Consider the following 16,360-nt stretch of genomic DNA (forward strand, 5'->3'; position numbering starts at 1 on the left):
TGATCTAATCAAGTCAATTAATCAAATCTTAATAAATTCTATTTATTGTTAATTTTTATTAGTAAATAAATATTTGCCTCATTCATTAGTTCACAATTAAATGAAAAGATTCATTAAAATAATTAAAATTTAGCTTAAGTAGTATAATTTTTAGTAGTTTATAGATGGTATATAGATAAATGTGCTTTCATATAATTTTGAGTCAAATAAATTCATTTTTTCTCTTTTGTTTTTTTGCTGTTGTTCAACCAATATGGAACCCTTGGGAACCTTCAGATATTGCTATTAATAATTTTTCTTTTAGCTTTTCTTTACTTTCGTATTCTGGTAAATCTATTTAATTAAAGCATGTATGAGCAACAGGTAAACTATCTGGCGAAACACCTCTGTCAATCTTGAGAGGATAGTTTTTAAATCCACCATAAGGAACTTTGAAAGACCCTATAAATTAAAATAAAATTAAGCATTACAATAAAAATATATATCAATTATATAATTAATTTACCTGTGAGGAAAAAGAGGAAATTAGCTCTTATTATTTCATTTTCTTCTTATAATACTTCCCAAAACCATTTAATTACTCTATTATTTTCTGTGTAGTACTAATACTATGTATTTTTTTTCATGTCATCAACTTTTTTTAAATAATTTTAATAAATCTTTTAAAACAAAAAAAAAAGATAAAATAATTTTTACTGTCTACAGTTGGCATTCCTGTTAAATGTAATCCCAGTTCCTGTACGTTAAAAAGCTCTAAAGCTTCACGAGGAATTATTTATTCTAATCCTGTTATAAATGCTTTCGCTTATTTTTCTATATTATTAATCATTTTTACTATACAAAATTTCTTAACGTATTATTTCTTATTTTCTTCAGTAACTGCTATATTTTGTCCATCCTTAATAAGATCTATTGTCCTTTAGCAGCCAAGTATATTTTCAACATAACTAAAATCATACATTAAATCATCAACATCATTCTCTAGCATCCACATTAAATTTCTACTTAACTCAGGATCTATATCTTCCAAATCCTTCACATAAAGATTCTTTTCTATTTTTAATTAAGATAAAACATTTTTTTGTATTCAAATTATTTTAATTTTTTAAATTTATTACTTAACATGTGTTTAAGGAAAGATCTACAAAAGTTTATATCGAAATGCCAGTTTTCTACCAAGGACTTTCCTACTAGCCTACCTAAGAAAAGGAAATGATTAAGGTGATCTGGAATGAGCATAGATAATGGAGATGGTTGTATACTTCTTTTATTTGCAGACAGCTAAAAGAGTCCATAATCGGGATTAAAAACCTCTTTACTCAAAAGAGCTAGCCACTCTCTTGTGAGACCTCCGTAATCTATACCATCTTCATCTTTAAATTAGATCTTTATTTGCTTTATAGTGAGCTCTGCAGGAGTATATCTGCTCAAATATTCTAAAGTAGTATGCCAAGTCTTTTCTCTATCGATTATGAATTTGAGATGCTAATTTTAATCTTCTGAAAGATTTAATTGTCTGTCAATAGCATATTGCTTTGCTAGAGATCTCAGGAAGCTCAGCTTTAGCTTTAATGGTAGTTTATCCTTTTTCTCAGCATTTCTGATAAAGTGATGGAAGTTATCAAGCCTATCTGAGTTCAAGTAAATAATTTATTCTAAAGTATTCATTACTTTAGGTAAATACATTAAACTAAATGTTGAATCAATGTCAAACTTAGGCTGATTGGAAGCAGACTTACTTCTAAAGAGTATACCTATTTTTATTAGCAAATATATTAAAAAAATTTTCAAAATTTTAAAATAAAAATACTGGTTGGAAGCTTTGTTGGGTCAGTTTCTTCTTGTGTAAATAGTCTAGATAGTCTTGGACCTTCTAAATCTTCCTCTATTTCTTCAACAAAATCAATTGAATTGTTGTTGTATTAGTAATCGTTTGATGAATTAAGTGAAGATCCATTGTTCTCTTCAAAAGAATCAATTGACATTCTTTTCATTTATCTGGGATTGGGATTTGAGTTGTCTTCTTAATTCTTTTTAGGTGTGTTACTTTAATCAACATTATTTTGTTGGGTTTCTTAGTTGTAAGGGTTGACGAATTGGTGAAGGATGATTATAGATTTCAGAGCATACTTCCAATTGCAGTAAAGCTCTAATGTTTAAGAATTATTAGATTCAAAATCTTGTCCAACAAGTTCCTACAGAGTGAAGATATATTCTACACATTCACGGAATGCAAGATTTAGAGACCTTATGGCATAAACTTTGTTTTTTAAGAAGTTAGTGAATTTTAGCCTTACTTTTTTACTCTCCTCTTCCATATAATTTTTAAGTTCTTTTTGCTTTTAGGCAATTTATTGTTTCATTGATTAAATAAGCTCGTCTTTCTTATGCTTGCTCATTATAAGATCAGTCATACTTTAGTCTTTGCCAGTGTTAATAAAATTATTTGTATTGAGTATGTGAGTAGAGCTACTATGCTACAGATAAATACCGCTGTTTGCATTAAGCAAATCAAATTTACTTTACTATAAATTAGTCTATTTAGCTTAGCTTAGTGTATGAGAGGACGATGAAATATTATGGCTACTATTCTAATGTTGTAAGTTATGAGCTGATTAAATTTATTTATTTTACAATCTTTCTTAAATTCTTGCAAGCTCTAAGTTATGGCGACTTGAAAAATTTAAACAACTTCCTATGTCAAGCATCGAAACTGTTGGAGTATTCGCATTTATAATTTCATGTATTTGCTTATTAAGTTTCTTAATCTCCTTTTCTCTTTGTTTGCGCTCCTTTTGGGTATAAAATTTAATAGCTTCCTCAAGGATATACTGCTCGAAGATGTATTTCATATCTTTTATGAAATGTCTCAAGTTATGGAATATCTCTCTGAAATCTTGGGAACCTGTAAGCTTATAAATAGTGTCCATTTCAAATTTAGAGAGCAAAATATTGAGTTATTCTTAGTCGTTTATTTACTCGAGCAAAGTAACCTTCATATTATAATTGTTCTTCTAAAGGACATGTATTTTAAAATTTTCAGTATTTTATTAAATTTTCTAAATCACTTCAACTAGCTGTTTGCCGTACTATTCAAGTATCCCACAAAGAATAGTAACAAAATTTACTGACCTGAATTTTATTAAACTCTTTACAATACCAAGAAGGTTATTATTTGTTTTAATTCTCTTGTTACATTTGAAAATGATTTCACAAAATGTTTTCATAAAATTATTGTTTATAATCTGTTCACCTAATATGTATTTATCATCATGGGTCACATAACTAGAATAATTTGAATTAGGTTACTCTGTTGCTCTATTTGGTTCAAGTTAACGCATTATACCTTGACTGGAAAAGCCATTCTGAGCAGCTGTACTTGAAATACTTTGATTGAATTGGTAGCTAAAATTTAAATGGCTTGTTGGAGAATTTCCTATAGACTAATTGTTCTAACGATTATTCTTCTAATCCTATTTCATGTAAGGAGATATTGACTCGTACAGGTTTTACACTTTGCTTTTATTTTTTTTATTTTAATTCTTTTTGAGCTGCTTCAGCTGGTTTTTTCTTCTCTGGATTAATTACTGCTGAGATAAAATTTAATCATAATTGAAAAACTCATTTTCTGTTTGCTCATAGTTAAGTGTACCTTCTTTGTTATTATAAAATGAAGGTTGGAACTTTTATTAATCAAATTAATGATGCTTAATATGCACATCATGAGATAACTTTCTATTTCTAAGCTTTCCAAGTGTGTCTTCTCCTCCTTGCTCTTCCTAATCTTAATTATAATTGGAGTATTTCTGTGACTTATTCCAATCATTTTAAGATACATCAATAGGCATAGAAGCAGATGAAGCGAATTCTGATTTTCCCAAAATGTAATCTACAATGAGTAGCCCATCATCACTTTAACCTTTAGAAAGTATCTATTCTCCAATTAACTTTATGCCTAGCTCAAATACTGATGAGTTTTCTAAGTAACTGCTATAAACAGTGCTAACACTTCCTTTGCTTATTTCCTATCTCATTTTTGTAATAAATTCAAGAGGAACTAAAAATTTAGAATAGTTTGATTATTATTATTACAATGTTGAAGCTAAAGAGTTTTAAATTAATATATCATTTTTTATTGAGTTGTTAGATGAATTTAACTTTTATTTTTAAAATCCTTTGTTAATAAATTCTTGTGTTTTATTGATATGAATTAAATTTCCTGTTGGTGATGATAATTTTAGTGGTTTATTGCTATTTATTACCCCCTGAATATAGAGAGGTGCACAAACATTTGCACCCAATAGCCTCCTAATCAAAGAACATATCCTTGATTAAATTTCGCTTCTTGGAATGATTAGACTAGAGGCTTAGTCTAAATCCTTATAAAATGGAAGAAATTTTATCACAGTTTAGAATCTTTATTCTGAAAGTGAAAGATAAAATGTCAATGCATCTGCTATTTTATAACCATTTATGGGACTGAGAGATAATAACTTCAACATTTTAAAAATGCTATCTGTAAATCCTGCAAAATTATCGCTGCTCTGCATTCTAATAGGAGCAAATATAGCATTGTGAATAATTCCTATAAGAACTTCATCATCAATAACATCTAAATTCATGTAAAATTCGGCACTATTAATACTATACTCACCAATCTTTTTATCAACCTGCTTCTCACATTTTGCTAAATCATCTTTATAAGACACTTCATTGTAAGTTTATTCCTTTTTAACAGAATATTTTTAGGCTTCATCTTCTTTTCTTCCTCTTCCACTGATGTCACTGCTGCTATAGCTATTATTAAGTGTTGATTAATTTGCAATTGAAGTGTATCCTTAAGATATTATTTACGAGTCCTTTTCATCTTATTCTGAGTTTCCTTCTAAGACTTGATCTGCTTCAACTGTGTTTCCATTTAATTTTTTAATTTAATAACAAAAATAAGAACAGCAAATAGATATACTAAATAAAAAATTATAAAAATAGTTTATATATTACTTGATAAATTTGATTCATTGTTGTCATCGGATTCCTCATCTGAGTCTGCATAGACTAAGTCATCTAGCGAAGGTAAATAAACGAGATCATACATCCTTCTATTGTTATTTCTAAATAGATCATTTTAGCTACTGCTGTTGTAAACTTTTAGTGTGTCTTTGTTAGAAATTTAATTATACTACCTTCTTAAATTGAGAGCTCTCTAGCGCATTTCCTTAGGCAATTTTTCAACTAAATTATTGTCAGCCATTTTAAGAATACCTTCTTATGTTTGAGCATCTAAATTTTTAAGGAAAGATACTATCTTTTTGATATCTTGCTTTCTATAATTGATCCTTGATTGAAAATCACTACTTTAAATAAGGCTTTTTAAAGCCATAGATTCTCTTTGAAGCATTAACTTTAACTTTTGATGAGTTTACTGTTCAGGTGAAAGATTTTATTTTTTAGGAGACTTTCCATCATCTACGGCGCTAAGACTTTAGTTTCCGCTGCTATTTTAGAAATTACTTCTATCTATGTTATTACTTGGGCTGATGCATATCTGATTAAGATTTGTTTAGTCTCTCTTAATCAAATTTAGTACTTCAATTTTAACATCATCAGGTAAAGAAAAGAAATAAGTTGGATCTATATCAAACTCCTCTAAGCAATTAGGAGTTAATCCATACTACTCAAAATTAAAATTCTAAGAAAAATATTTAAAAAATGTAAGAATCAATTAACACTTAAAAATAAATTAATAATTTTTTATTTAAAATTTAAATTATTTTTTTAAATTTAAATTAATTTTAATTTAAAAAAAATAACAGAATACATTATTCATTTTAAACTATACTTAAGTTTGCTTCTGAAATTCAAATTAAAATAAATATAAATAATTTAGTAAAATTTTTTGTTAAATTCAATTTAATAAATATTACATTTCTCTATTAAGCACGCGTTATAAGCTCTGCTTATTCTCTTTCTTTCATAGCTTAGTACCTTTCTTGAGCTTAGACTAGCATTTCAACTTTTTCTTCATCAGTTGCTAGTCTAAATAGCTGCTTATCGATTCCGTACTAATTTAAGGCATTTTTAGGAAAATCAAGGAGAGTCCAATCAAATTCTTACAATATCTCTTAGCTTTCCTTTTATTAGTTAATTAATTAATTAAATAAATAAATAAAATAGTTATTTTAAATAAAATTATACTTAGTCAAAAGCGAGGTCCTAGTCTACTGCAATACCAACATTTTGCTAATCTTCTTCAATCTCATCCTAAAAAAGAAAATTAATAAATATTTAGCTTATAAAATTTATTTATTTACTATAAAATCTTCTCTAAGTTCATCTTCAATTCTTATTTCATCAGATCTTCCTCTTTTATTCAGAGACTCATAAAATAGAGAGTCAAAGTTCTCTCTAAACTCACCTAGTTAATGGATATCCCTAATATCTTAAGTATTGTAATCATTTTTTTCTTCTTCTTCATCTTACTGAATGCCATCTGCATTATGCTCTGATGAATTAAAAACATATCTATCATCACACTCACTAAAATAAATATTACGACTATTCAAATCAGTAATTCTTACTTATTAATAATTTTCATTTCCACCTGTATTTTCACTTCTTAGCTACACTTGATTGAGATCATCTTCTGAAGCCCTTATCTCTCTTTAATTTAAATTTTCTTGTATGGCAATATTATCTCTATGTAAAAGATTTCTTTAATTTTAAATGCTGGTTAATTGATCTTCATCTTCCTCATTTTTCCTTCCATTTATATTAGAATTATATATATTTAAATCATAATCTGAATCGTCCTCCCTTCTTGGTTATCTGTTTGAAGGCTCATTTTTCCTTTCTTCAATTTACTCAAAATTTAGAGTTTCATTATTTAAACCATACTAATCATTGTAAATAGAATTAGGATAATTAAACTCTGATCCTCTATCATTAGAAAATATTGTCAGATTATTATTATTGGTGTTGTTGTTACTGTTTATGTTTTCTATTATTTATTAATTTTATTCCTAATCATTTACAGAAGTATTTTATTAATCTAATTATCTGATTGTTATTGTTCTTATTTAAAGAATATCATTATTTATATTTCTCAAATTCAAGGTGTTGTTTTGACTCTTTTCTACACTTCCACTTTAGCATAAATTTTTTTGATTTCCTTGGATAGTTTTAACTAACTAGTTTCCCTCATCAAGATTAAACTACTTCACAGATCTTCCTTGAGGAAATGGGCTATTTATACTACTAACGGCACTGGTATTAGGACTCGACTTTTAGAATAAAGAGTTATCTTGATGTTAAGAGTTGTTTTAGGTCAACTCTGCTTATCTTATTTCTTAGATTTTTTCTTCAGCAAATTCAAGCAAAATAGTTTGATAAATATTTTATGGCTTAAGATTATTATTCTTTTTGGGCCATTTATCTATATCTTCAGAATCATAGATGTAAAGGCTGTAGAATAAATCAGAATCTTCATCTTCTGACATATAATTTAGCGACCACTCTAAGTACTCTGAATAGAATTAGTTAGATAGCTCTCCCTAAAGATGATTTTGTTAAACTTGGTTCTTAATGTACTCTAAAGTATTGATTTTAGATGTGCTGTTGTAGACGCAAGTGGACCAAGATCCTCTTGAGACATAAAATTTAGAAAAGCTTTCTTTTGAATTTTTTCTAAGATAAGTATCCACTTTTATATGATTACTCTCTTTATGATAATAATTATCAGGATTCTAACTGTATTTTCTAAATTAGTCCTATTGCTGCTTACATTCTTCTGAAAAGCTTTTTAGGAGCATATCTTTAGGTAGAGTAATATTTCTAGTAGCTGAAGATTGATTTTCATTAGCTTTATTTGTCTATTCATCAAGAGTTGTTTTATTTTCCTCTACTGATGAAAAAACAGGAATTTGTTTTAGCATCTTAATTTCGTTAACATTTTTAACTACTTATTCGATATTTTTTTCAGTCATAAGAGACACTAAATTTTTATTGCTCATCTATTTAAGATTTCTCAGATTGTGTATACCTTTAGCATAAAACTTATCAGAAAAGAGACTGAACTAAATTTGAATAATTTCCTTTTAGACTTATTTATAGATGCTATAAAAATCTATAGCAGTTAAGATATTCATCTACTTGACAGATTGAGAGCATTTTTCAATTATTTTTGATAAATTTTAATAGCATCTTTTAAGATTGATTTCTTTAATTTGCAAATAATAAATTGGCAAATTAATTATTTATTAATTTTTTAAATACTGCTCTTCGTCTATTGAAATATTAAGCTAACTTGAATATCCTCCACTTAAGTATAATTAATAGTAACTAACTAACAGATCCTTTAGCTCTATTACATCTTAATCTGAAGTAAGAATTTCTCTAGCGCTTAATATTTCTTCAAGCTTTAGCTCATGAAGATTTATGAGATAATTTTTAAATTCATAATTAGAACCAACGACAATTCTCCTTATTTTTCCATTTTCGTCTTTTGTCTAAAAAGGACAATCTAATAAAATAAAATTGGAATGAATTTTAATATAAAATTATTTAAAAATATTTACCTATTTCTTTATAGCAATAATTTATTGAATTAGAAACAAATTTAAAGAACTATCTGGAGACATTAAAAGTGTAAGGAGAAACTAAAAATAAATAGTCAATGAAAGCAATTTTATTTCCTTTATTCTTTATATGCTAATGAATAGCCTCGTAGAGTCTTGGAATATGTATTGTTTAAAGCAGTAGAGTACAAGCATTAAGCTCTTTAGCTATTACATAAGGTATCGCTAGAGGATACTTTCCACATAATTAAATAATTATTTTTAATGAAACTTCATGAGAAAATGTAGAATGATAAACTCTATCTTTCTGTTAATAAACTTATCCAAGCATCAATTGAAGAGAAGTTGCAAAACTTTCTATTAAGAAATTTAAGAGTTCTTAGCAGAGAGTAGGAATTTTAGACTATAAAACATCATTATCGAAGTACACAATTTTACTCTTTAACTTAAAAGTTTGGCTATTTTGCAGTAACTTATTGATTTATTGCTGTTATAAATCAAGTTTAGAAATTCCTTCCTTTTCTATATCAAAATATTCGTTTAAAATTTCTAAAAATAATTCTGGCTGAGCTGCAAATACTGAACCAGAGAAGTTCTTTAGTTTGATGTACTCATATGAATCAGCTATTTTACACTAGAATCTGTCATAGAAAATATCGAGCATATGTAGCTTCAGGCATTCCTTTTTGAATTAAAGGGTGCTGCTGTAAACAAATACAGAATCGCATAGCTGTCTCAATATTTTGAATAAAGAATTATTCCATCCTGAAAAGTTACTTTATTTAATTGGTGTTTTTTGTAAAAGTGGAAGAGTTTCTTTTAATAGTCTTTTGATCTTTTACTCGTTAGGGTCTTGATAAATACACATTGTCATTGTACCAAGAAATTTTCGAAGAGGTGCACTCCTTATACCAAGTATTGTGTGGTTTGAATATTTTTCTATTTATGTAATTTCCATATTTAAGTAATTTTTTACTATGTCTGCTGAGAGGTCAAACAATTCTTACCAGTTTTCCTTCTTAAATATCTCTTTATATCTATATTCCGTCAATTCTAACTAAGCAGCTTTTTACATATTTTGATTTCTTTCTAATTTTACAAGAATGTCTGCTGAGTAGTTAAGTAGATTCTCTGTAATTACCATTGAGTATCTTATAGGATCAAAGTCAAGTGTGTTTGATTCGTCAGTACCAATTTTTCTAAACTTCGTTTCCTCCATAACTTTTGAAATGTATTATAAAAAGTATTTGCAGCTTATCCATGACTACCCAAATACATATTTCATTCCTTAGTCTAAACTAGGATCCATTTCAGGAGATTCTTAAATGAGACGACATAGTAAGTTCATTATCATAGCCAGTGTGCATGCGTTAATTATAGGATCTAAAGAATTTGGCTTATATAGAAGTAACTTATTTTCAATATCCGACTTCAAATAAATAGAGTTATATTTCTCAAGTAGATTCTCTCTCAAAACATAACCACCATGTGATATTGAATTCCATTAGGGTATAAAATCTTATAGATGCAGCTCCATTTATTTCAAGAAGAAAATAGAAATTATTTTTTTTTACTGTAAAATTTCTTCTTAGTTTTTGATCTTTAAATTGATGTAACTATAAATGACTTTATTAATATGAGAACTCCTTGTTCTTACCTATAATTAATTAAATGAAAATGATAGGTTTAAAGTGTAACAAGCAAATAATTAAATAATGGGTAATTAATTAGCTTACTTAATTAACATATGTTGAGTGCAAATAAAGGTTCAATATCCTAAGAGCTAGATCCTCTAAATACATTACTAATTATTATTTTTCTCTATCTGTAAGAGTTCTATCTTTGTGGTATTCTTTAGTCATCTCATAAAAAGATTCAGCCAATTTTTCAGGAATCTACTCATTGTATTTTGCATAAATAGGCATGCTAGAAAAAATATGTTTCATATAAGTGGTAAACTCAGTAGAAATTTTAAAATAACTGTCCGAGTTTTCAATTTCTTCTTTGTAGTGCTCTAAGATCTCATTAGAAATTAAATATCTTTTTGAAAAAACTCTAGGCTAAATAACTAAATCTCTCATGATAAAAGAGTAGAAGTTATCATGATGCTTTAAAAATGAGAAGAAAATGTCTCTCAACATATTTTTTTCAATGAATCCAAGCTTTTTTTTGATAATTAAATATTAAAAAGAGGAGATTGTAAAAAAAATTTACTTAATAATTTTGGTAATCAATTGTGATATTCTACTCTTTTAGGGTTCTTAAAACACTAGATAAAATCAGTGAGCATGAAGCATATAATTCTGAGCACATGATTGGGATAAATAAGCTATTATGGCTGTTTGGAATACCTTCTGTATTTTATCTTATCTATTTAATAAATATTTATATTTTTTTTATAAACTAATTAAGATAAATCAAATTACACTCTCTATGTAAAAGAAATATTTTATTATATTTGTGAGTTAACTCTGATTCATCCTTTGACTTAATATAAAATTAATATAATTATTAAAAGCAATTCCTTTTAAAAGAACAATTTTACCTAAGTATGACTATATTTCTGCAATTGTATTTTATAATTTAATAGCTGATTTCTCTAATCATTCTTGAATATCTCTAACTAAATTTTCTATCAGTTTGATATGGAGATGGAATCAGAGAAAGATCTACTCTTTTTAGCTTTGTAGCAAGCATTGTTACCTTGAAAATCATTTTAGGCAATCTGATATTTCTAAATATAAATTTGTCAAATGAATTAGTCCATTTTGCATCTGAAATAAAAGTTCCCTTTTCTAGTTTGTGGAATTTGATTTAGAGATATTGCTAGTATTATGCGTATTATTCAGAAAAAGCTTTAGCTTTGTCTACTTTATATTGAAGATAAGAGCACATTTCATCTAAGAAAGTCACTGAAAGTATTTCTTAAGATTCAATAGCTTTTTAGCAAATAAAGGCATAATTATCATAAAATTCATTTGAATTGATGTAGTGGCCTACTGAGTAAAGATTTAATATAGCCTTTTTAAATAGAAACAGAACAAGTTCACATTGTCTAATTTGTTTAAGCATCTCATAATGTTCTCCTGTGAAGTAAGCGTTTTACAATAGCTTTAAGAATCCCTACCTTTAATCTTTCCAAAATCTCATCATCATAAATGGCTTTTTAGGGTAAATTCCTGGATTTTATTTGTTTTTTGAGTTTTGTGATGAATTTCTCATTTGTATTGAAAGTCTTTTTAGTAATAGAGGAAGATTGTCTAGGTAATCTTTGCATACTTCTGTCATTACCATTAAAACTGGCTGAGCATCTGAATCAGAAAATCGTCTTAGTCTCCCAAATAATTCTGTAGCTTGGAAACGCAACTAAGCTTGATTGCTGTTACTTTCTTTTTCTGCCTTTTTTTATATTTAAGGAGCCAGTGGTGAGCAGCAATTTAAGCAGTATAAAAATATTTCTTCGAATTCCGTCTAGCTTATGCTCCTGTTTAAGGTTGTGCAAATGCAATTTATATAATACAAGCTATTAGAGCATAGTACTTTATATTTGAATTCTAATAAAGTAAACATACTGTGATAAGCAAGTGAAAATGATTGCTTATCATCTAAATCTTCATCTTCTATGGTAATGTTATATTTTCTTTTACTTTTTATGGCTTTTAATTTCTTTTTTAATGCTAAATTGTTTTTATCTAAAAAACGGATTATGAAATCGTCCTCTTATTTAATCATATCCATGAGTTAAATCATTTGTATTTTTAGTTGCTTCTATATTTCAGGATATGTAAACTAAATAACTTCAGTATGTTCTTAAATTCCTGAGCGCTAACCCCAGATCAATGTATTCTTTACACAGAGCTCGGAATAGACTTAGCACACTTTTGTGTTATGAATGATTTACTCATTTCTTTTGTATATATCTATCAACTCTTCGAGGAATCTTTTAATTAATCTGAATCCCTTTAAAAAGACTATCTAATTCCTATCTGAAAGTAGCTTAAAAATTTCTGCCAAGATTTCCCAGATTTCCTCAGGTTTAGGATCAACTTAGTATAGCAAGTATCTTGTTGTAAATTAAATCTCTGCTTCTAAAATGTGGTAGAGTATCTAGTTTAAAATTAAATGCCCGAATCTTTTTTTAAAAAATAATAAAATATTAATATCAGTTCAATTCAAAAGAGTTTGCTTACTGATTGCTTTGAAGAATTTGAGCTTTGATATCTATAAAAAGTTATCTATTTATCAAATTTTATATGTAAACAGTAGAGTTTGTTATTTTTTCTTTGAAGATATAAGAAATCAAGTTTAAAAATATTTTTTCAATAGCTTGTTCTCCTAATTCCTAAATTAAAAATTGGGATTAGCTAAGCATAAGGCCAAGAAATTGTTGAAATATTTTAAAAGCTAGATCAGGTTCTATAGAAATCAACTCACACAATAAGAGAGAATTCCATATGTATTTCTTTGGATATTGAATAAATTCCTGCATTTTAACTTTCAAAAATGTTTTACTTGCCACTGATAACTTTTCAAATATTTTTTTAAAAATATCTTGTACTAAGCTGACTTTTTCTTATATTAAAGTGTTATTAGAATCTTCTAGATGCTGCCTCATATCGATCCCAAAATATTCCACTTCGTTGTAAAACGAATCGAATACTTTAAATAGCATTAAGTAATCAGAATAGTTGATAGACCTTTCATCTTCAAATGTTTTTTATAGTACATTTTCAAAAAACTAGACCCATAACTCGCATATATTTTACTCATATGTGATCTTAAAGGAGTTGACAAACTTACTTTCAATTTTATACATGCACATATGTGCAATAAGTGGACCGCAGTTTGATAAACTCCTAAGCATTAAGTTGACATGCTGACTTTCATTATTACTGAATTCTTCTTTTTATTTGTTGTTTAAATTATTTTTAGATTCTTCTATACTGGTAATATTTTATATAATTTTTGTAAGACAATATTTTTGCAAAAGTAATTAATCGTAGTAAGCATCTAGGGGTTAGATTGGCTTTTAATTTATGAATTAAGAATAATTATGTAAAGGTTTTTTAGCTCCAATAAGATTTAAATGAAGGAAAACAAGTTGCTGAACAGCAATCAAATGAGCATCTTTAGAATGGTGATATGCTTTTAATATTTTAATCTCTAAAAGAAGCTTTATAAAACTTTGGGAGTAAAATTTTCTTTTTTAATTTTTATAATCTTCTTCATTCAAATACTTTTTGAGTAAATTATCAACAACATTGATGCATTTCTCTTATTTTGAACTGAATATTTAATCAATATTTTGCTCTCTTACTTATAAAGTTATATTTTTGGTATTTTGGTTATTGCTATATTATTTAGATGCACTCAGATCTTCTTCATAGCTTTGGTTTCCTGAATTAATATCAACCTAGTTACTAGGAACGCTAATTTCAAATTCTAAATCAATATTTAATTCTTTAAATGAACATTTTTATTTTGAGCAACTTTGATCATTTTGAGCTAACTATTTCATATTTTTAATTTCATCTAATGTTTCTAACAAATCTCCTATCTACATCCTATTTGTATTATTTTGATATGCTAAATATGCACAGAAAAGAGAAGCTAGCAATTCTTAATCTTCTGGTGGCATTTCATACAGAGTTGCACCTTAATGCTTATAATAAATTAAATAAAATAAAGAAGTATAGAGGAGAAGCTCGTTGTTATCAGAGTACAAGAAAATCTAAGAAAAATTATTAAATCCTTAGACAAACATATTATAATTAATTCTCAAATCAAACGCTATATCTGGGAGTTTTATTAATATTTTTAAATAATCAATAATATCCCTTTCAACGTCTTCTAAGTTTTCCTATTAGCTTATTCCTACACCTTTTTCTATTAAAATTTATACAAAAAAAGAATTAATCCTAAATTCTTAAAATGAAAGTCTGCTTGTAGAATTATTTTATTGTAAAAATGTAAAAAATTAAATCAAATAAAGTAATTAATAAATATTTAATATTTTAAGAGAGCTTTTATTATAAATTTTACTTTAAAAACTTACTTTTCCTAATAGAAAAAAATAATTTTTTATAATTCAGTTTTATCTATGAAATATTAATTTCTATGCAGATAAATTTTTTAATCTAAAAAGAATAGAATATATCTTTATATAATTTAAAATATGATAAATGAAGTTGCTAATATATTATACCTGAATTATCTTTAAATGTATCTTTTAACTTGCTAATACTTGACCTCATTCCTTAGTCGATAAGGGCTAAAAGAAAATTTAGTTCTACTATCTTTTCTTAAGCATAAAACGTAATCCTCTTATTTTTAAAAACCTTTTATGCTATATCAAGTATATACTAATTTTTTTCATGTAATGTTTGAAATGAACCTCTCTCTGCCTTTAACAACTCCTCACTAGGCTTTGATATCTTTTTTATGTAAAATTATATTCAAAAATTGTAAAATCAAAGTTTTTCCACTTATGTAAAAAACTACTAAAATTAATATTATTGATAAATAATGCTAAAATTCAATCTAATGCTGTAAAAACTGCTTCGAATCGATTAAATAAAAAGTAAATGGCTAGATCTTTATCAAATTTAATAATTTAAGTGTTACTGGCACAAAAGGATAACCTTTTGGATCGACTAAGAGATAAATTTCCTATAAACCTATAAACATTTATTTGCTCTTAATCAAAAATTTTGATTAATATATTTATTTATTTGCTTCTTCTATTCTACTTTATCAAATAATTTTCCTTATTAACTTTATTATTTTTCAATATTTTTTATTTATTTTTTGATTCCGCAATTATCTGAATTAATTATGGTTAATTTAGCGAATGAAAATATTTATTCATCTTTTAACCACTTGATTTAGAGAGTCTCTCTTCAATACTACATCTAATAATTTTACTAAGTAAGCCCCTTTCGTTTATCTTAACTTAGTTTTCTATTACCTTATAATATATATTTATTTATTAATTAGTTCATTCATTTAGTTAGTTTTTTTTTATTTATTTTAATAGACAAGCAATTATTTTTATTTTTCAGCGAAATTAAAATAAATTCAATCAACCAATCACTCAAATAAATAAATAATAAGCGTTATTTTATGAATAATAAAACCAACACATGAAATATCTAACTAACATTTTAAAAATATTTATTTAGTAATCTAATATATTATCTTATAATGGTTTTCTTATTTTCTTATCTTTATTTTTAAAATTTTTAATAAATAAAATAATAGCAAATAAATAAATCAATAAAATACAATTTAATAAATCAAAAAATTTTTATAATAAAAATAATAAAACTATTAACTAATACTTTATAATAATAATTAAATATATATTAAATAAATAAATTAGTTTGATATTACAATATTTAAATGACTAAATTAAATATAATAAAATTATTTATGATAAATAAAACTAAATTATCCTATACATTAAGTTATTCTTTTTTCATTTTAAGACTTAATTTAAATAATCAAATGCAATAATAAAATAAGCTTTAATTTCTATTAAAATAATTTATAATCAATTAATTTTTTTCATAGAGATGATCTATGTGTTTGATTTTATTTCCATTCAATTTTATAAAATGGATTATTATTCTTGATTTAATTGATAACACTCTCTATTACAAATATGGAAAAAACATTTAAAAAATCTTGAAAAAATATTTTAAAATGATAAAATTTTTAGTGAAATTTTGGTATTCTATTATTTTTATTAAATGTTTAAATATTTAATTTAAATAAAAATCCATAAA

At 26.0% G+C, this 16,360-nt stretch overlaps 1 protein-coding gene across 1 annotated transcript; it reads right to left on the reverse strand. All coding sequences in view use genetic code 6, as the record gives it.

Annotated features, from left to right (window-relative positions):
• Positions 1–244: 244 nt before the first annotated feature.
• Positions 245–15,260, reverse strand: TTHERM_00670720 (HECT domain ubiquitin transferase; the record flags this gene model as incomplete). The annotated part of the gene is made up of 17 exons (XM_001026393.2): positions 245–441; positions 506–634; positions 697–1,053; positions 1,119–1,754; positions 1,811–4,906; positions 5,002–5,689; positions 5,925–6,131; positions 6,196–6,261; positions 6,312–8,518; positions 8,574–10,230; positions 10,310–10,735; positions 10,788–10,943; positions 11,000–11,060; positions 11,119–12,705; positions 12,764–14,459; positions 14,779–15,007; positions 15,198–15,260. The coding sequence occupies 17 exons, from the start codon at positions 15,258–15,260 to the stop codon at positions 245–247; spliced, it is 13,458 nt and encodes a 4,485-aa protein (XP_001026393.2).
• Positions 15,261–16,360: the final 1,100 nt, after the last annotated feature.

This window comes from Tetrahymena thermophila (genome assembly GCF_000189635.1).
Source record: "Tetrahymena thermophila SB210 genomic scaffold scf_8254028, whole genome shotgun sequence".
NCBI classification, from domain to species: domain Eukaryota; phylum Ciliophora; class Oligohymenophorea; order Hymenostomatida; family Tetrahymenidae; genus Tetrahymena; species Tetrahymena thermophila.